Source organism: Mercenaria mercenaria, chromosome 17 (genome assembly GCF_021730395.1).
Source record: "Mercenaria mercenaria strain notata chromosome 17, MADL_Memer_1, whole genome shotgun sequence".
In the NCBI taxonomy this organism is placed as follows: Eukaryota; Metazoa; Mollusca; class Bivalvia; order Venerida; family Veneridae; genus Mercenaria; species Mercenaria mercenaria.
The window spans coordinates 9,470,418-9,491,888 of record NC_069377.1 but is presented as its reverse complement, the minus strand read 5'-3'; the positions used below and the strand labels follow the sequence as shown (position 1 = coordinate 9,491,888).

The 21,471-nt window shown below is 33.7% G+C and overlaps 1 protein-coding gene across 3 annotated transcripts; it reads right to left on the bottom strand.

Annotated features, from left to right (window-relative positions):
• Positions 1 to 1,544: 1,544 nt before the first annotated feature.
• LOC123537159 (acid phosphatase type 7-like) lies at positions 1,545 to 21,091 on the bottom strand. 3 transcript variants are annotated; one of them, XM_045320744.2, is made up of 10 exons: positions 20,761 to 21,091; positions 19,547 to 19,912; positions 11,919 to 12,136; positions 11,368 to 11,475; positions 10,841 to 11,002; positions 9,709 to 9,784; positions 7,201 to 7,318; positions 6,028 to 6,231; positions 5,535 to 5,719; positions 1,545 to 3,082 (listed from the first exon to the last, which is right to left on the bottom strand). In XM_045320744.2, the coding sequence occupies exons 2-10, from the start codon at positions 19,632 to 19,634 to the stop codon at positions 2,619 to 2,621; spliced, it is 1,623 nt and encodes a 540-aa protein (XP_045176679.2). In that variant the 5' UTR covers positions 19,635 to 19,912; positions 20,761 to 21,091; the 3' UTR covers positions 1,545 to 2,618. The 3 variants fall into 3 exon arrangements, with proteins under 3 accessions (XP_045176679.2, XP_045176680.2, XP_045176681.2); XM_045320745.2 differs by having other exon boundaries at positions 20,963 to 21,076; XM_045320746.2 differs by lacking the exon at positions 1,545 to 3,082 and adding an exon at positions 3,145 to 4,042 and having other exon boundaries at positions 20,761 to 21,085.
• Between the last annotated feature and the right edge of the window lie 380 nt (positions 21,092 to 21,471).

The window sequence follows — 21,471 nt, the reverse complement described above, 5'->3', positions numbered from 1 at the left end:
ACTGTTACTATCTTTCTTAAGTTAAAATATGATACCAAACATCTGACACGTTAAATAATTCAAAATAGTGTCTTAAAATTAGCGTGAAATGTGCGGTTCACTTTAATCATGGTCAAATATCTCAGAAATAAGCACACGAACCTATACATTTTATTTCACCACATTATAAGCCATGTGTTTATTTACAACTTGGAGAAGTTTCATTAAAATCTACATTGTAGAAAAATTTCTATTCTCGAAAATGTTATGAAAGTTTTGATTTCCCATAGACTCCCATCATCAAAAATTGCGTGAGGTCCAAATTTTTCAAATCAGTCTAGCAAAAATACAAGCACACGATCCTATCTTTTTTATTTGCTGAAGTTTCTAAGTTTTGAAAAATCAGAGTTTAATCAAATTCTACATTATAGAAAAAAATTCGATCCGATCGTCCAGAACTACCTTAAATACTAGTACTTCAAATTTTTGGCAATCTGACTAAAGTACTTGATCTTCTAAACGAAGATCTGATAACGACCCATTCACATTCGTCTTCTGTAAATTTTGGATTTCCAGTTTTGCTATTTTTTATTTTATCCAATCAGACGACTTATTCGAATGTCAAAGAGTAAGAAAAATGTGCAGTCATTCCAGGGCACGAACCCCGGACCCCTCGCTTACAAAGCAAGTGGCCTACCGACTGAGCTAGGCGGCTATCTGATACATTACGACGTAAGAATTCTAAATATCAAAAGTCAAGGCTACAGGTAGATTTGCAAGATGTTGCAAGTTTGGCTCTGATTGGCTAGCGAAAGGGTCGTCAGAACGAGGCAATGAATAGGTCGTTCTCAGATCCTATGCGTAGCGTAATAGGAGATGTACTTTAGTCAGATTGAATTTTTGGAGATTCCCCGCCAATTTTATTTAACGCAGTGTAAAATTTAGTTAGAAATTGCACAAACTTATATAAGTCGTTCTATGTTGCGATTTAACGTATTTAAATGGAACTTTGTTGGAATATAGCTGCTGCAACTACATAAACAGTTTTAGCAGTATGTATGGAATTGTCATAAAGTTATCGCAAAATATTCTACACTTTTTAGGGTTAACAATTAGTCTAAATTCAGACTACGGGTCAAAACGTTTATAAATACGGACCCTGTACTTCAAAGTAGTTTTTTTGAGATAAAGAGGCGTCAGTTCATGTTTTATCACTGGCTATGAATTACTTCCCTTGTACTTTTATAGTTAAGCTACAGCTTTCTATCATTACACCAAGTCACACAGTCGAAGAGATGCAAAATAAGAAACTTGAAATCAAACACTCATTTATGCCCATCAACACAATCTTTTAGGCTTGGCAAGATGATATGCAGATTATTTTACATGTTATAATACACATATACTGTTTATACATACACATGTGTATGTATTACTTTGAGGCTAGACGTACCTGAAACTGTCTAAAAGTCTAATATGAGGTAGAAAAGTCTTCAAGAATCCCCTCCCTCCCCCCCCCCCCCCCCCCCCCCCCCCCCCCCCAAAAAAAAACAACAACCAAAATATCAAATCGCTTGTTTATGGCAGGCAGTCAAATTGTGTGACCCTTTCCCTTTTACAACACACGTACAATAATGTTTTGTTTGATTTAACGTCGCACCGTAACAATTTATCATATGGCAACTTTCTGGCTTTTGATGGAGGATGAAGGCTCTAGGTATTCCTCCTGGCATTATTTCAGGCATGAGCGGGTAAAATCAACATGAAATAATTCTACATCCAAAGCGAGGTTTCGAACCCAAAGCGATGATGGGCAAGTGGCCTTACAAACTCGGCCATGGAGAGCCCATTTTCAAAACGAACAACATGTAAACAGATGAACCAAGTTTTAGCTGCATACGAACCATCCAGATACAGCTGAACATGACTGCTGATTGCAAATCAAGGCATTACCGAAGTCCAGGCGCAGCTGCACATGATTCCAGGCGCAGCTAATGAAGTCAATATGCAACTGAACACAAATTCAGGCGCAGCTAATAAAGTCAATAGTCAACTTAACACAAACTCAGGCGCAGCTAATGAAGTCAGTAGGCAGCTGAACACAATTTCAGGCGCAGCTAATGAAGTCAATAGGCAGTTGAACACAAATTCAGGCGCAGCTAATGAAATCAATAGGCAACTGAACACAAATTCAGAAGCAGCTAATGAAGTCAATAGGCAGCTGAACACAAATTCAGGCGTAGTTGTATATATAACCAGGGGCAGGTGATCGCTATGCCATTCACAGCTGATTCTGAGGTCGGGTACGGTTGAACACGAATCCATCTGTAGTTGAGCACATGAAGATTGTAAATAATATACAAATTTGGAAACATTTTAGTTACAATACGTAAAGTGCGTACTTCTGAATAAAATAGTCTGCTTGACTAAAGTTTATAGTCAGTCAAACTTGCAGTAGCACTAGACTTATAACTACAATGTCTAAGTCTATTAATTTCAATTTAATTGTTTCTCAACATTGTCAAAATCCTTACACGCTTTATTATAAAATATACAAGTTGAAAACATACACAACTATATGGATTTCAACTGGACGGATGTGTGTACTAGTATATTATTTTGTAAAAGAAGCCATGTTTTCATCTTGACGTATCATCCTCCTCAAGCAATAGTTCAGATTCACAGTCAGACACTGACGAGCCGGATGACGTGCTACTGCACTCTAGTCTTGAACAATTGGAGCTACACACGCTTTGTCTCCGATGCTTTCTTCTTGATCTGCACTTAATTATTCTGATCACACATATGACGATCCCAACTATAAAAGGGACAAAAAGGAGAGAAAACAATATGATAACTGTCCGAAGCATCACTAAAGGTAGGTGACAGAAACAAGACTCGTGAATAAATGATCCAAAGCATTTCACGTTTTTAACGAATGGTTCGTGTGTGTCTTGAATCATCCAGAATTGGTCCACCGTCGTGTTATCCTTAGCGTCATGTTGCGAAAAGTACAAATGTGTTCTGTTGTGAATTTCTAGAACTCCAAAAGACTGGAAATCCTTTCGGCTTGACCTAAACGCAGACCACTTCCTAGGTGATTCTGAAATAAAGTGAAATGGTTAAAAAATATGGGTGTCGTATGATCTGTTTCAGGTAATATTTCTTTCAGTTAAGCTAAATTAATTTATGGGAGGGCCCCCAATAATGTTGCAATAACTTCTGTCCCCACCCTTCTGTATATTTACATTGATGTATTAATGTATGCTTGTTGCTTGTTGTGAATAGAATGTATATATATACACTAAACTAGATTAGACTGAAAAAAATAATGGATCTGAATATATTTTGTTGTAGTTTAAAAGAATGTCATCAATATGTGTCAGTATGCATGTATTTGACATTTAAATTTTTTCTTTGTATGGCAAAGAATAGTGTATTTTTCAATATCCTGTCAAATGGAACTGTTCTGAAGGAAATCTAGACGGACATTAAATTACAAGTTTACGTACTTCTTACTAACATGCTTAAAATGATCAAATTAAGCATACAATATTATTTTCATTTTTTTATTTCAAGCCTCTAGAGTGCTCTTTTACATTCTTTATATTCTTTTGTTTAACACTCGAGCTGTTGACCATGGCATTATATCCCCTATCACTTAACTGTGACACATACATCTTAGGTTATTTGTCGAAAATTAAGAATCAAAAGAAACTGGCACTATGTCTAAATAAATAGATTCTATCCTTGCTATGAAATCGAATCTCATCTTGTCCCACACTTTAATTTACCATAAAATGTAACAAGTTGAATGTTGTAAGATTTAATTTCGGGACAAATTCACAGACACACGACGCATGCGCAAATCGTCCGAAGCAGTCAACATTTTCAACGAAAGGTTCGTGTTTATTTTGTTTCAACCACATTTCATCAACGACCAAGTTATCCTTTGCATTGTTCTGTCTAAATAAAAGATGTGTCCGATTGTGAATTTCTAGAATACCAAATGACTGAAAATCCTTTTCGCTTGACCTAAATGCAGACCAGTGTTTTGCTGATTCTGAAAGAAAATGATTTGAGCCGTACCATGAGAAAACCAACATAGTGGGTTTGCGACCAGCATGGATCCAGACCAGCCTGCGCATCCGCGCAGTCTGGTCAGGCTCCATGCTGTTCGCTTTTAAAGCCTATTGGAATTGGAGAAACTGTTAGCGAACAGCATGGATCCTGACCAGACTGCGCGGATGCGCAGGCTGGTCTGGATCCATGCTGGTCGCAAAGCCACTATGTTGGTTTTCTCATGGCACGGCTCATATAATGAGGAATTCTTAAACAGCTTAGTTTCAGCTGTTGTAGTTAAAGTTAAACGCGCTCAGCTGTTTTCATATAAAAAGTCTCGTACAATGAATTTGTGACTGATTTCAGGCAACAGTGTTTTAGAAAATATTGCAATGTCACTTTATAGAAATAAATTTTATATTGCAGCAAAGTACCTCCGTAACGGTATATTAAAAAGTTACGTTCTGTACGTATATAACATATCGTTATGATAACAATCAAGCTCCTAGAGTGCTCTTTTACATTCTTTATATTCTTTTGTTTAACACTCGAGCTGTTGATCATGACATTATATCCCTTATCAATGAAAATGAACTATATAATTTGATTGCACAGAATAATTTGGTAAGTATATTTTCACTTATTTTCACTTCGACTTAAATTGTAAAATCAGTTTTTTTATGATAAAAGATCCATGCTATAGTACTGATATTTTATACAATTCAAAATATAAAATAACGAAATAGTTTCGACGAAGCCTTGACGTAATAACTTCCATCTGACGACAGCTGATATCGCAAAATCATTTGACGAGTCACCTAATTATAAACCTGACGATCAACTGATTCTCTTATTTAGTCGATGGTTAAAGCAAGAAATACTGACAAGGAACCAAATTATTTCATTTAGGTAATATCTTTACCTAGCTGACGCATACTTCTTGAAATTATCTTTTTTAATATGATACATACACAACAAAAACAATAAAAAATGATTGAAAATAGTTTTAAATTTCACAACAAAACGGACAATGGGCAGAAAAAGTACAAGTTTATAAGGGAATAATATAAGAATTTCCAACTATGACAACCTGGTGGTTTGATATTGTATTGTATTGTCTAAATGAACATATTTTTAACATGTTTATTACTGGGATTACATGGAGAAATATACTAGATAATCAACAAAAATTTTAAAATATATACAAAAAAGAACACTCTTTAAGAAGACATTTGATTTCTTGTATAAAATAAACCATTGGCAGTTAAAGTTCATAACGGAATATGATATTATATTTCTAAACATGACAGCCTCATAGTTTTGTATTTTTGTTACGACTAGAAACGATCTATGAAGTCTAAAATGATATTTGACTTGCAGGTTGTAAACAAACGCATGAACATTCTATCTATTTTAAAATATAGACCAGTCAATATACCAAGGAACTGCCATTTACTAATGAAGATGTTTTTTTTTTACAAAATATCTCTTACCGCTCCATCCGTCTATCCCTTCCAGAGAACCAGCCGAACCGGAAATAATATGAACAGGTGCACGAGGATTAGTATAATTAAATCGCTCTACCTCACCGTTGTACATAGGATACAATCGTTCGTAGGAATGTTCGTGCGCCTCTATCACCAGATCAACACCTTGGGCATTAAACAAAGGCTCAAGTCTGAAGAAACAAAATACAAATACTATTATGTTATGATACAATTATTTTATTTTTATTTCCTTATGACTGCAGCCAAGATTATTTAATGAAACTTTAGGAGGAATAGTATTAGGCATATTGTGGTTTAGAAACTTATTCAAAATGCATGTATATTCAAAATAGATTTGATTGTAATGATATTTAATATGCATGTAAAATAATTACCACAATATGGATACTTTGAGTTATCAATCGCCTTGCAATAACATTACTGAATCCAACACCACATTAAATGGGGGTAATTGCATACTTAAAGAAACGATTTTTACCCTGTTTTTACCCATCTTCTCATAAACGCATCCGTACAGTCATCACCATCATTATTTGAACAATACATTGGTCGATGGCCCATCGCAATGATCCAGGGTCTTTTATCTCTATTTTTGTTTGCCGCGATCAAATCTTGTAACAACCACTGAAACTGTCCGCAGACGTGTTCTTCATTGTTCGCAAAATAGACCTCAGTTGAATAACTGAAATTATAATAGTTATTTTGTGATATAACTATGCGTGCGGGACATCAGTCTCCTGAATATTATACTCCAGAGTGTAATACCATACACTCATTCAGGGAGGTATGAATGTCAATAATTTGTCTCCTTGTCCCACTAATTTACCTTCTTCCACGCCCCAGTTGTGGTTTTGCTACTGACGGTTTCATTATGGTGTCCTACTGTCTTTATGCATAATGCATGTTTGTGTCTGTTTTTTCGTCTGTGATTTCATTATTGTATACATATGCTTAGTCAGTATGCACGTATATACATTTACATATACCAATATTTCCGAAATGCTGCGTGTGTGGTTGTGTTTTTCTTATTGGACCTTTGTCCTTGTCATACCGTTACAAGTGTTATTTTTTATTAGAACCAGCTTTGATGCTGATGTTGAAAGAAGATGTTTTTCTCGTTATGATAAACACCAATGTTTAAAAACACACTACAAAATATTCTCTATAGAAGAAACAAAACCTCTTTCATTAGTTACTTCTATAAAGTGATAAACTGTTGTGACTGGTATAGAAAGAGGTCAAGGACGTCTAAAGATGACTAATACATTAAGAACATAAAATGAAAAGGATATATCTTGAAATTGACCTTGACCTAACACTGCACACACGAAACTCTTTCCATATGAAATCTAAAAGGTGATGAAGTTTAACGGCCTACGCATGGCACTTAAAGAATGTATATATAATACATGTTTTATAAATATACATAATCTATATGAATGTCCTTTGGAAGCATAGAGCGCAACCAAGCAAATAAAAGCAGACGACTCAAATTGATTTTATTTATTTTCTTCATGTTAATGCGCGGTAATGATATGTGCCACACCAGCCTCATGGTCTACAGCACTTTAATTTTGTTCAGAAAAACTATTTATCAAGCTGATTCAAGCACTGGTTAGTGATGATCACAAAATCTGTTCATTACGTTTACCTGATAAAATGGACAAGTCCAACATCAAAACTGTACCACATCTTATCAAGTGGTATCGGCCATGAGGTATTCGGCGTTGAGAAACGGATTCTGTATGGCTCAAAGTTTTGTGGAATTTCTGTAAATGTATCATAGAATCATTTTGTTCAAATGTAAGTCACATTGAAAAGCTATGTTATGAAGCTGTCGAATACTGTGGAATCATTAATATTCGTGGGGGGCTAATTTTCGTGGATTTCGTGGTTGAGTCAATCCACGAAATTTAATTCCAACGAACAAGTAAAATTCCCATTCATTTTGTGTTCAAAAGTTGAAATCCACGAATTCATATCCCCACGAAATTGCCGTTTTGACCAAAACCACGAAATTTCATGCCCACGAAATTAAATGATTTTACAGTAGTTGTTTTCTATATATGAAATAAGTACAATTATTAAAATTATTTAAAAAATCAGTGTTCAAAGTGCGAGAACACTAAATGCACAAAGAACACTCGCCATTTGATAAAATTGTAGCTAAAGAAAAGTAGAGCTTAAACTTAGATATGCACTGCATCAAAGCTTCACTGAGAATGAGTACATTTGTATATAATGATGATAAATTATGACTAAGTAGACAAAGCTTTCATTGAAAATCGAAGTTGTTATTAGCTATCATAACATGACTGTCAAGCCTATTTCTTTTATGTAGTCTAAATAACTTGTTAATTAATGTCATTATATTTATCTTCTGTTCTTTAAGACAAATTAGAAGTGTTTATACCTTAAAAAGGAAAGGAGAGGGAGCTAAAAGCCTTGTATTAAAGTAAAGATAGAATGCTGTTTCCATTTTTTCGTACCATGATAATGTCTGTTCTCATTAAATTCTGTTTTAGACTGAACGGGATAGTCGGGTATTTCACTAATAAAACCACGATGTATCTATATAGTTTTACTCAGTCAGCCAAAGAAAGTAAAAATGAAGCGTTTTATCAAATTATATATTTGTTAATTAGGTGCTATATAATAATACTGTAAACCTAGAAATGTTCGCGGATACAATGTTTCGCGTTTTTCAAAACTTGGACATTTTCGTGGGTACAAATATTCGCGGAATCATATCCTTCGCGAATCCCACGAACATGAAGTCGCAAGTGAACATACTTAGTATACTATGGTAAGTATCACGGCATAGTTGCATTGATAGTATTCTCGAAAACGTTCAGTTTTTGTACCCTTTAATTATAAATGTACCCCAATCATTTTCATCCATATCAACGGTTACTATTGTTATTTATTATTTTACCAGATTTATATAGCGCCCTTTTCATGATAAACACGTTCAAAGGCGCTTTACTTTACATACAGCAAACACAGCCACACAGGGCGCGAAATTCGTCCTCTACTAGTACAGACACAGAGTGATCTGACCAGAGGGACAGAGTGAGATAAAGAACAGATAGAGAGAAATCCTTTTTAGATACAGACTTGTCCACACCCCAAATTATTGGCAGTTATTACACTGTCATTTGTTTGCCAATTAAAGCAGTATTTTTTGTTAGGCGATTAAACCACACTTAGCAAAAATAGACACAATATTTTACTTACAAATAATATATTGCATTGGCTGCCGACTACAAATTACATGTATATGTCGTTCGATAGATGAATATTGTTTCTGTTTTTATCCCCTGTTTGTCTGACGGATCGATATTGAAAAGGCTGTTACATCATACAGAAATAACTTGTCAATCAATTGAGTTAAATGTGGATTTGTACACTCATTTTATACAATTATGGTACTAGAATTTGAGATATTAATATCCAGGTATGTGTAAGTACAGAATCATTTTACAGCGATCTTTTTAGTGGAAGCTAGAATCTTTCGCGTTTTTGTTAGATCAGATTTTTTCGCGGCTATTTAATTTAACGGAAATATACTGCCCGCGAAAGTCGCTAATTGAAAAAGCGCGAAAACATTTCTAGGTTTACAGTATCTGAAATCGCGAGAACAATGTGAAATATTGTGTAATCAATTTCTAATTGTCTAATCTCGTCCATAGTAAAATAATTCCGATTAAGACTTCAAGTGGAAAACCTGGCGTACTTATGTCAGTTTAGCAAGATCATAAAACTACGCACCCAAGACGTCAACGTAGGAAATCATCCATCTTTTTTTTTTTACTATGCATATCAGTAAAATGTCTGAAGTAGCGATTGTAAAATAATTGACGTCCACTGTTCAATCTATGTATCCCTTTCATATATCTTCATGGGTAATCTTTGTTATTCCGGCAAATAGTACCAAAAGTCCTACTGATTATGCTTCTGATTATTTTGGACGTTGTTCACCAATAAAATGTTGCCTTTCAATTTTTCTTCTCTCCGCACGAAATGTCGCCTGCTTGACGGCTTCATTTTCATAGCTGTCATATTATAATGCTAAGTACAACCTTGCTGAATTGCAAAATAGTCTACTTACAAACTAATAAATATTGATAAAACATTTAATTTATTAAGTAAATATTACCATGGTTACCAGGAGCTGTCATATATGGAATCTCGGCAGCAAAAGACTGTATTTCGTTCATAAAAATGTCTCCAATCTAGAAATTAGAAAGAATTGTTGTTGCATTTCTTGGAAATACATACGCTGTAAAACCCCGCTTGCTGGAACACCCATAACCCGAGTACAAGTGCTTACTCGAGCAATTCATACAGAAAGCAAGGACAAAAGTCAAGCAGGAAAATCCACGCTCAAATAACGTAAGAACGCCTATACCGCGCTATTAAACCTTTACTCTGCTAAATTTCAAAAAATGGACTGATCCATCATTCAAATTGACAGTACCATTTATTATTCGAAGGGGTTCTCACTGAAAATTTACTGACTGAATAGCGATCAGTGCAGACCATGATCAGCCTGCACGGATGTGGTCTGCATTGGTCTCAAAGGCAGAACCACTTGCCGCGAGTCGCAAAGGCAGAATCACTTGCCGCCTGCAGGCTAAAGGTTAAATGTATATGTAAATTTTCTAACATTTTTTTTATTTTATATAGCCCAGAGTAATTTCGTATTATAATAATGATAATATGTTTATTTTACGAAGGCGAACACAATAAGCGCCTTAAAAAGTAAGTATTATTTGTATCTTGATAGTGAACCTTGGATTAGAGCAACCAAACAACAAAGTCACCAAGATTGATGAAAAATGGTAAAAATAAACAGACAAATATTCGGTAGCTTCGAGATGACAAATGTGTGTTTTTGACTCGTTGCCACGAGATACTATCCAACGATATAGTATTCGTGGCCTGAGACACTATCTCGTCCCCACGAGTTAGTCTCCGGTTCCCACGAGTTAGTATTCGATGGCCACGAGACACTATTCCGTTCCCACAAGTATGTCCGTTATCTCGTGCAGTGTTAAATCTTAAGACATTTTGAATTTCTACATTTTATATTTTACTGACCAGTCCATCAACGTTACCGAGATCGTTGTCGACATGAAGTACTGTTTTAACAATTGTACACTTTAATAATATGTCCATGACTGCTCTTACTTATTGGGATCGTTTAACTGCTTGTGTTGTATTAAAGACAAGAATACTAACAACTTAACAATCCTTATTATGATTTTCTACATTTGACATTTACTGACCTGACCACCGTCACTATCAAGATCGTAGGCGAAGTCGCCGACATGAAGTATTGCATCAACATTCGTATTCTTTCTGAATGTCTCAATAGCTGCCCGTGTCGGATCCGACATTCTGGCGCCCATATCGCCGTATACGACAAATCTTGATATTGCATCGTGCTCCTGAAAAACGTGAATTCAGTATGTGCATGTACGGACGGCATGTATATCTGTATGAGAGCTTTTGACTATAAAGGGTACTTGTAACCTCCACTAGTTTTCAGAAATGTGGCGATAAATGATCTTATACGCGTGCTTTTCTTCTCCTTTTTAAAGTCACGTTAAGGTGTTGTACTGATATACTTAATTAAACAAAACTAAACATGACTATATAAATACAGTACGTTAAGATTATTCAAAGGAAGTAGGTTTTTTTTTATAAAAAGTAAAACTTAAGCATTTGTACACTTTCTCAAACTGATCCACTTTATAATAAATCAAGATTCACAATAACTGTAAAAAAAAATCAAGTATCTTTTTTGACTTACATTATCTTCTGGCAACGTTTTGAAACTAAAAACTGAACTCTCTGTTTCAGGATTTCGGTTACTTCTGGAAACAATTTTGTAGAAGTAGATTGTAGCCGGAGTGAGGTTCTGAAATATAATGACATTTTGCTTATTTCAAAAATAGGCTTTAGTTTGTTAATATGGGGTTTATGCATTCACAGACTTTGCAAAATCATTAGATTATTTAGAAATGGTGTACTAGTATATAGGGGGATCGAGGGAGGAGTTTATCTATGTATGCTTAAGAACACCATCGTATTACTGAAGATTTCATTCATTGTATGACCTCCCTCATTTGTGAAAAAAAGACAAAGAACTACTTAATATTAAGTAAGGAGAAAAGTGTTGCTACAAGGAAGCAATATGTAGGTGATAAATGTTGATAGTACAATAAAATATGCCATTACAACTACTGCGTTTTGTTTTGTTTTGTCTTTGGTTGTTCTTTTTTATTTTGTTTGTTTGTTTTATTATGCTTTTCCTTTCACACACTTTGCAAGTCAACCAAAAATTAAAACGATTTGACGCACTTTAAGCTCAGATCTGTATATATATTTCGCTGCTTTAAAATGTGTATCAGGAAGCGTAGCAACTGTACTGTCAGCCATCATTTGTATCAGTGTACGAGACGTCCCATAATGCACCTCCCATTTAACTTCGCCACGTGACGACCACATGACCACCATACTGTCATGGCTGCTACCGTAAGAAATGTGGATTTGTTCCGGGAATTGCAGACTTGAAGCTTCTGTAAGTTAAAAACAGAAACATCATTTTATAACAATGTGAAAAGTGTACTGACTTCCTTAAAGATGTTGTTTGTTGAAAAACTCACCCTTGCAATTCATAAAAATAACCCTTTGTTGTTGTCCGAAAAGATCTTTAATATTACCATTGACAAAATTTTCAGTTGTTTTTTTTTTCCTTTTTGTAACCCGTATTTCCGTAACTAAAATACTGAAAGGGATAGCAAATTTAATATTTTAACTAGATTTTTTGGTCACGTGAGTGCAGATTAAAGATGATAATGAGCTGATAGTGAGTACAGCGAAATGTTGAAGGAAGGATAAATTTAGTCAGAAAATGTAATTAAGACCATTTAAACCGAATAATTAGGTAACAATTTTCACTAGATTATGGTAATTTGTGTTCAGTTATCATCCTAGATCTATAAAGACTAATATAAAGATACATATATTTTAAGCACGCTTTTTCTTGAGTGTTTTTAATGCTATTTTATGAAAAGTAGTATCAACTACAAAATTTAAATTCATCTTAAAAATATATTTATTTATAAAGTTTATTATATATTGCAACCAGAAAAAAAAGTTCTGTTCTGTTCTGTTTAATTAGCGCCTTCTCGGAAGTGTCAATGGCTCTTTCTTCAACTCTTCTCTAAAAGAAGTGGAGCCAGATGTTACAGGTTTTATGATTTATCACTCGGGCGATCGTCTACTTTTTTGAAAATAATATTTAAAGATTCTTTGCGTTGAGCGGTATATAGCTGCATCACAGTCGCATGTAAAAATAAATGTTTGCTAAATATTTATAGAATTTATGTATAATAGGTAATCTGCAGCAATTTTCTTTTTGTAACATTTATTTCACGGCAAGCGGATGTGATTCCAGGATACAAAACAGTATATACTTTTTCGAGTTCTCGCCATGGTCAATAATATTGACAGTAAGCATTGACCTGGCACTCATTCATCTTCAACAATATTTTCGAGCGTTAACCTAAATTGTTAACCAATGACATGCTGTAGTTTTAGGCTCTCTGACTTCCACACACGTAACCGTGGTTTCAGTCAAATCACATTTTTTAAATTCAGTGTTGTGTAATTTCATCGATATTGCTTTTATTTTTATATTATTTTATATAACATATTTCACGCTTTTGTTAATGTTTTTTAATAGTGTTTATTCTATGATTTCACTATTTTCGTATACTGACACCAAGTTGCTTGAATTGTTCGTTGAATGAACGAACACTTTCACTCCTGGATTTTCCAGAAAATGTTTGAAAATTTGTCTTTAGAATGTGTTAAAGAATTAAATCGACATTTTGTACAAGTTTTACTCTCATACATGTAGAAGAATGGTATCGAACCGACAATACGGAAATTTGCAGCTGAACGTTTATCGATGTTAATTAAGAAATGCATATCTTGTACTGGTTTTCTGATAGATCATTCCCTATTTCGGTTCGGACGCAGAAAACAATTTACGCAAATATAAGGGAATATTCATGAGTGCTAAGTGAATACTTACGCACATTCCGTGCATTTTTGCGATGAGGTATATTCTTTATAAGGTTATAAGCGAATATTCTTTATAAATAATCTTATTTATGAAGTAATTTCTGCATTGCATAGAAAACTATCTATTGAAAATGTTATGCTTAATCTTTGTAGAGTATAATTTTCGATTTTTTGAAGTGTGTAGATTGTGCGAGCATTGGAGCCATTTTTTGTACCATCAATTCCAGTTTGATTATTTGTTTAAGGTGTGTTTCTTTTAATCTAGCCACGGTTATAACAACGCATACACGACTTTAGTATCATCAGTTCAAGTTTGATGATTTATTCAAGGTGCGTTTTTAATCTAGCCATAGTTGCTAATCATTCGCGGTTGCCATAGAAACTTTTGTTTATAATAAGATGATAAATGTGATAAATCAATGTTTCTCGAGAATACTTGCAAATAACTTTTAACGGTATATTCTTATTGAGTGGCTTGGCGGTCAATAGTTAAAACTGTTGCCGAAGTCCGAGGACCGAGATTCAATAGCTTTGACTATTGACCGACAAGCCATTCAGTATGTGTTGTTGTTTTACATGACATCAGAAAATAATTAATTGCCTTATTTTTCAAGTTTTGACTTTAGCTAAGCATGATATGGTGTTGAACCTAAAACCGATCTACATCACAGACTATGTACCGGTCTATATCACAGACTATTTACTGGAGATTTATATAAAGAGTCATGTTATGATTTTAGTTTTTGGTATCAAATGTATACACCTGACTTCTGAAAATTTAACTGATTAATATTTCCATATTATTTGTGGTATTTCTCTTAGATGTTTACATTTTCAAAGATCAAACTGAAAGATTACAATTATACAAATAAAAGTAATTTTCTAATACCTCCCCAGAGTGCAGTGTTGATAGAAGTTAACAAAAAGCAATTTAATTCTATTGATTCTTAATTTACCAAGTGCACATAGTGCACGTCTTCCTGCAGATCTGTCTTGATGGGCTGTACCTGTATATCTATGGCAACTATTTTAACTGTCATCTTTCTTTTTATTACCTTATATATATTAAAGTCATTGCCAATAATTCATTCTCGTTTTGGACCAATAGTACCAAATGGTGACTTTATTTGTTGCATATATATAATTGATGCGGCGTATCATATGTATGGAAGTCCGGTGAGTGTGCCGTGTTTTTCAAAAAAAAAAATTTTTTTTTTAATTTTATTTTTTTACTGAATTGGTATAGTGTAACCTAAAAGTTGAACAGGGGGTGAAATTGAAACAAGTTTAGATGATATCTGGTAAAATAATCGCAATTCACAAAAAGCCCTGTTACAAATTAGGTGCATCAAAAAGTAAAATATAGTTTGGGTGCCAGCGTATTTTTTTATCTGTACACTGATGATAAGCAATGATAAATTCAATTTGAAAATCAGATATTTAAAGATCCTTTTATAAAGTATGCCGTATTTATTAGGCACTATTTCGTCACTAAATTAGAAAACTGTGTAACTGTACGTTTTGTTTAGTTTATTATTCTGTATTTTGTCACCAGATATCATCTAGATCTAAACAAAGAGGAGATGAAGATTTTTGTCATTCCAGTGCCATATCTACCTTTCAAAAAGATAAATTGATAAAAGGAATTAAGCTTTAGACATAGAAATTAATTCTAGATTTGATTTTGTATGTATTCATGATGATGTACTTTGTGCAGGTCGAAATGCTTCTATTTCTTCTTATAATTTCAGGAATAAATAAATGTCGGGTACTATTACATGACATTAGAAATAGATTTTCACGTTTCTTTCTCACATCCTCTTTATTTTCTTTTTGGTGATTTTGTAAAAAAAAGCTTATTTCTCGGATTTCAGAATATACTATTTATGTGTGTCTTATAAAATAATGATCATGAATACAACAAGTGATTTATGAATTACCAACAATACACACGAGAAAATGTAATTGCAATACCTCCGAAGATTTTATTAACAGGATACCTGCCCATGTAATTTCAAACAGACACATTAAAATTACAACAAGGAAATACCGCAGAATAACGGTTGCATACATGTAAGAGCTTGGACTGTTTTGTATTCGCCCCTTAAGTGTATTCTAGCATAAAACTGCTTTTATTTTCCATTTTCGGGGGTCTTTTAACAGGAGAGAAAACGTGTGTTAACAGAGAGATTCTCGCGCTCACGTGCTGTTATAACACCTTTTTATATATGCGCGTTCCGTGGCAAAGCATAAACGTATTACGGCCCCAAAACGGATAATTCAAAAGGAAATGACGCCAACGTGAAAAAAACAACATAGAATTTACCGCGCATTTCATGGAAATTTAATGACGTTGTAGGATAATATATTCATTTACTTGGTTTTTACGCGTTTTATGCTAGAATAGCGTTAGCGCATGTTCTTTTCGTGTTATAACATTTCCAGAATCCCTCAACACTAAAAAAATGCGTTATCCCTACATCAGTAACTGTATCTAATTCGGGGTGCACTTTCTCATGATACATTATATTTTGACAGGTTGAAGATGTCTCATACTAATAACTGCCTTAAGGTCTAATTTATCATTATAATTATTTTGGAAAAAATATATCGTGTTTTTAGTAATTTGTATCATTTGTATAGCTTAATTTTACAGTGTGAACACATAATATTATTTCATTTTGAACACCCTAAGCTGTAAAGGAACGGTAAAATATTGCATTTTCATGCCTTGGCTGGCACCTGCTGAAACATTTAAACGTTTAATAAGTTCATATAAACACCGTTTGAATTTATCTATCAATAAATCCATTTATTGGGGTTTTTTATTTATTCAATACGTAAATTGTTTTGTATTCAAAGTTTAAAATTGTAAAGAACACAGAAGTCTTCTCTGCACTGTAAACATATGGCGGCGGCCATTTTAGTTTTGATGACATCATGCCGTCATGTACTAATGACTGGACTATTTTATTTGTCATATACCCTGTTAAAAATGTTTCATTTTATATACATGCAATTTGATTTTAAATCAAGCCTGCCGTCTTGCTCAGCGTTGCCATGGAAATAAAACGGCTGCCATTTTGGTCAAATGTTGAAATGTCCCGATAACTAAAAACGCATTCCTATCTCATTTTAAGCCAATTTTAGAATTCATCCATTGCCTTCAATGCGTCCAGAAGATTTACAGAAACAACGTTAAATCAATGCTGTTGTTCCCTTTAATTATCTCATTACCGTCTGCTAAGCCATCATTGTTTCTCAATTTTCCATGTTTAATAATTCAATATGATAGTGGTTTTTTGCTATTATATTGGCTAATGCAAGTATATCATTATGCGAACCTAATTGTTTATCCATTGATTATTGTAATTCTCTGTTAAAGCAAGGATTCTCCTTTTACGAGATTAAGGTTGCAACGTTTTTGATTTGATGAAATTATATTCAACGTACAACGAAGCATTTATAAATTACAAATCATATGCATGAGACCTAAAAATAGCTTTTGTTTCCGGTAACTTGCCCCCAAAAAACAGGGTAGGTAATTAGGTTTTTTTTTACAATGAAGAAGGAGCAACACAAAGTGAAAAGTATATAAAATAGCGAAAATATCGAGAAAAAAATCCAGCGTCCTAAAACATTTAGGGTCGCGGCAAATTTTTAGGGTAGGTCAGGATACCGGAAACAAACAATTTTTAGACCTGAGACATTGTACTTTCAATGACATTCACAGAAGATTTGAATTGCAAGATACTGAAATTAAATTCTGCACTTTTTAAAAATAAATCTACACTTAGTCTAGCGGAATAGATAATACAAACAACCAAATCACCAATATTTTAACATCCACGATTAATTGAATATGGAATAATCATAATTAGAATGTCTATCGCCACAAATTTAAATAGCAGTAATACATAGCACATGAGAAAATATGCTTTTAATATTATATATGTACACAATATTACATAAAACCTGTGTAACTACTATATAATGAAGAATTTATGCTGTGTTAATCTATAATTTGCAAGGAAATGTCGTGCATACAATCATAGAATGTATAGCGTAGTCAATTTGTATGCAATGTATGTAACAACATAACCTACTGTTTGTCGTAAACAAGAGAAAAAAAAATCCCTGAGGAAGGCTTAACGCCGAAACGTTGGTATTTAATAATTATCTACGAACAAACGCTACACGGGTTGTTGTTGATTTTTCTTAATATTCGTGAACAAGAGAAAATTTAGCTTTATATTTATTTCAGCGCTGTAACTATTTGTCACATAAGATTGCTGTAAGTTACGCATGCCACATGGTATTTGCGAATTTCTAATAACACACCTATATATACAAACTATTTGCTCAGGATGACATAAAAAATTAACTATTTATACTTTCATTATATATTTACTACATATATATATTTCACCAGTCCGTTAACTTTTTGTTGAGTAGATAACGGCCAAGAGCAGTAATATTTTTTGTAGATGTTCCTGTCTGAATTCTCTGTAATAGGAACAAACAAGTATAAATAGTAATCTATTTCAAATGTATTCATGTGACATTTTAAACAAATAGTCTTATTCTATTCTATCAACATATCTAAATCTATCTCCCTATGAGCATACCATCTAAAACGTGAGACGGCTATTCTGTATTTTGAATATAATAACGGTTACATTTAAACGCCTGTGGTTGTTTTGTAACAGTCCTTTTTGTACAAATGATAATTGTAACTGTATCTAATTCCGGGTACAAGTGATTTGACAAGTTAAAGACGATGTTTTATTAATTATTGCCTTAAGGACCTGACTGTTTTGTAATTATTTGATATTAAAATAATTATTGGAAGTCCTATGTACAGTGTCAATTAAATGCTATTTTAGTGCATTTGTGTGTTTTTAGACCGGTATAAACCACTTTGGGATTTCTTGAAAATCCGTGAATCGCGCTGTATACCTTTCGTGCTCTAATAAGTCTGGTCTTTTAGCATTTCTGTATCTTCTTTACCAGTTTGGTGCAGTTGGAAGCCGCGCAATGCTACATTGCCTTGAAAGCATTGCGTGCAAACGGTTAAAATTATAATGCGAAACCAAATATAAAACGAGAAAAATCTCTCATAAATACAGGTCTTTGAACATTATCATAAAAAAAATAAAAACATTTTAATGACTGAATAAAAATATATATCTCTGTAGCGAAGCATTTTCAGCGGACACCGTATCCTTATCGTTGACATTGAATAACTGATAAAGGTGTTCGTAAAGAATTGTAATTTTCTTGCTTAAATCTGTGAAAAAGTGTCATATTTTGTACCTGGTTTCTTAAAAATGTATATTAACAGAGATTTACATGTTTTTGATCCGTTATGTTTCGATTTTCGTTTAAGTTATCTATATCCGTTTAATTGAACTACGACTCGTGCATCTTGCAAATTTACAGACAAGGTAAAGTTTAATTTTAAGCCGATGAAAACAGTATAAATTTAAATGGAAAGTAACAGTCGTTATTATACGAAGATGTTATTGCTATTTATCAAACTTATACTTCAACTGTTATGATGTAATGACATATACGCCAATACGTATAGTTATTATACGGATATTTTTGGGGTTTTTTATTTTTAACTCTTGGATATATCTTAAATCATTACAATCTTTAATTTCATTAACCAAGTACTCCATAACATGCAATCGCGGTATTTTCAAACCAAAATCTATGCTTTGACTGTTAGATCTCAACTTTTGCACGAGCAAAAACAATCTTATATATTCTTTAACACTCTTAAACACGAGTATTATTTTTTCGAGAAAACTGTAAAATATTCATTTCACTATAAACGACACAAGATAAATATTCATAAAAGGGGATAATGGATAAAAAAATCTTAAACTTACCACTCAAAACACTGAAACAAAGTACTATAACTTTTAAAAGCGCCAGCGCTCTAATTACATCCATTCCTCTAATAATTTCTTTGATCATTAAATATTTCAATATTTGCGCATTTTCATCATGCGGATACTTGCATATGTGCCGAAGGTAAGATGGATGACAGAATTATGACTGATATATATAACTGTGAAACGTGTGAATCATTTTCCGATATAGTCCTTAGGCAGTATGTATCAAACTCATGTAAGTCATTTTTGTTCCTCTTCTATCAATTGTTTTTGTCTCTATTCGTTCTTTTTAAATTTTGTCGGGCTTACTTTATTGAAAACGTAATTTTTTTCTACATTGGCTGGAAACTACACTGGAACCTAAAAAAGATGGTTAAAAATAAATATATTTACACAAAACATTTGTTAATAGATTTATTAAGTGAGACATACCAAAAACAATAGGTATTTAAAGGTAAGGACTTTTCATTAGTCCAGTAAACTACACACTATTATAAAGATTCATTCAGCTCTAAATCTTGAATTTCACTAATTATAAGACTACTTCTCACAATGGTATCTTGAGGCAACTTTAGATTTACTGTCTGTGTATGGGTACTTAACCTATAACGCATTTCATTGACAATATAGCATAAATCCATCGAATTTATTTATACGTTTACACTTTTTCGATGGTAGAGTGTTTTTTTTCTGTTGATATCTCTTGTTTTGTTTTTGTTAGGTGTAATGTCACACCAACAGAATCCTACGACATTATGGCGACTTTTCGGCTTTTGGTTGCGGACGAAGACCCAAGGGCATTATCTCAGAAACGAGTGGGCACCATGGTAGAACCATCGACCTTCAGTGGGCCGGCAGGATTGCTTCCACATATGAAATAATTCTACACCCAAACGACATTTCGAACCCACAGCGGTTAGGGGCAAGCAATTCGAAGTCAGCGACCTTAACCACTCGGGCATGGCGGCCCCTTCTTTTGCGTTCTGAAGGCTACCGACCAGTATTGAGGATACCAATATTCAACTACAGGAGGCTCGATTATTTCAATACCGTTTTTCTTACTTGTGAACATAAGTGTATAGTTATAAAATTCGAACATTTTGTAAAAGTGTTTACACAATACTACCTGTTACTGCAGTTTCGAAAAAGTCTTATAAAACTGTGATGTTCAACAATACAAATAAGATATCAATGTAGACAATACGTACAGTACAACCGGTAATTTCGCATCAAACTTTGTATGTTTGTATTTCAGTGAAATACCAAAGGATTTCGCCATTATCCGCCCTGATGCGATTCTGGCACACAACTAGCATACGTCCGTTCCATGATATAGTTTGAGTAGCCAGCAAATTAAAAAGCACAACAATTAATATGTTGAAAAGAGAAATATTTATCAAACGTATGCACCTGAATCAATTCCTTAAAAGCTGACACTCTGTAAATAGCAGTATCGTAGTGAATATGTTCACAAAAATCATAACATTGGCATTGACATTGTAGAATCAAAATGTTACTTATTTTGCAAAATAACAAGCATTGATTTTGTATATAATAAACACTGGGATGAATAAGAAATGTACAACAGCTGTTAAACTTACATTTGATCAATGTTTCTTTTTATCTTAGTTAAAAACATCCAGATGCATGCTTACTTAAGAAACCTGACGCATTGCATTATATCAACAGGCAATTTGCGGGTGTAACTTGAATCAATCTATGTCTGTTTTTAGTTCCCTACCAGTGGAACACCGGAGGGGACTATAGGAATGTCCTCCGTCCGCCCGTCCGTCCGCAAACCTGGATCCTGCGGTAACTCAAAAAGTATTCAAGCTAGGTTCATAGAACTTGGTATGTGTAAAGAGGGCAATATGTTAATTGAACTTGTAGGTCAAAGGTCAAGGTCACTGTTGAATGTC

Coding starts and splice junctions, on each gene's coding strand:
- LOC123537159 (XM_045320744.2), bottom strand. CDS start 19,634: ATGATCAAAGAAATTATTAGAGGAATGGATGTAATTAGAGCGCTGGCG. Junction 11,003..11,367: donor AAACGTTGCCAGAAGATAAT/GTAAGTCAAAAA, acceptor CACGTTTTTCAG/GAGCACGATGCAATATCAAG. Junction 5,720..6,027: donor AGAAGATGGGTAAAAACAGG/GTAAAAATCGTT, acceptor TTGTTTCTTCAG/ACTTGAGCCTTTGTTTAATG.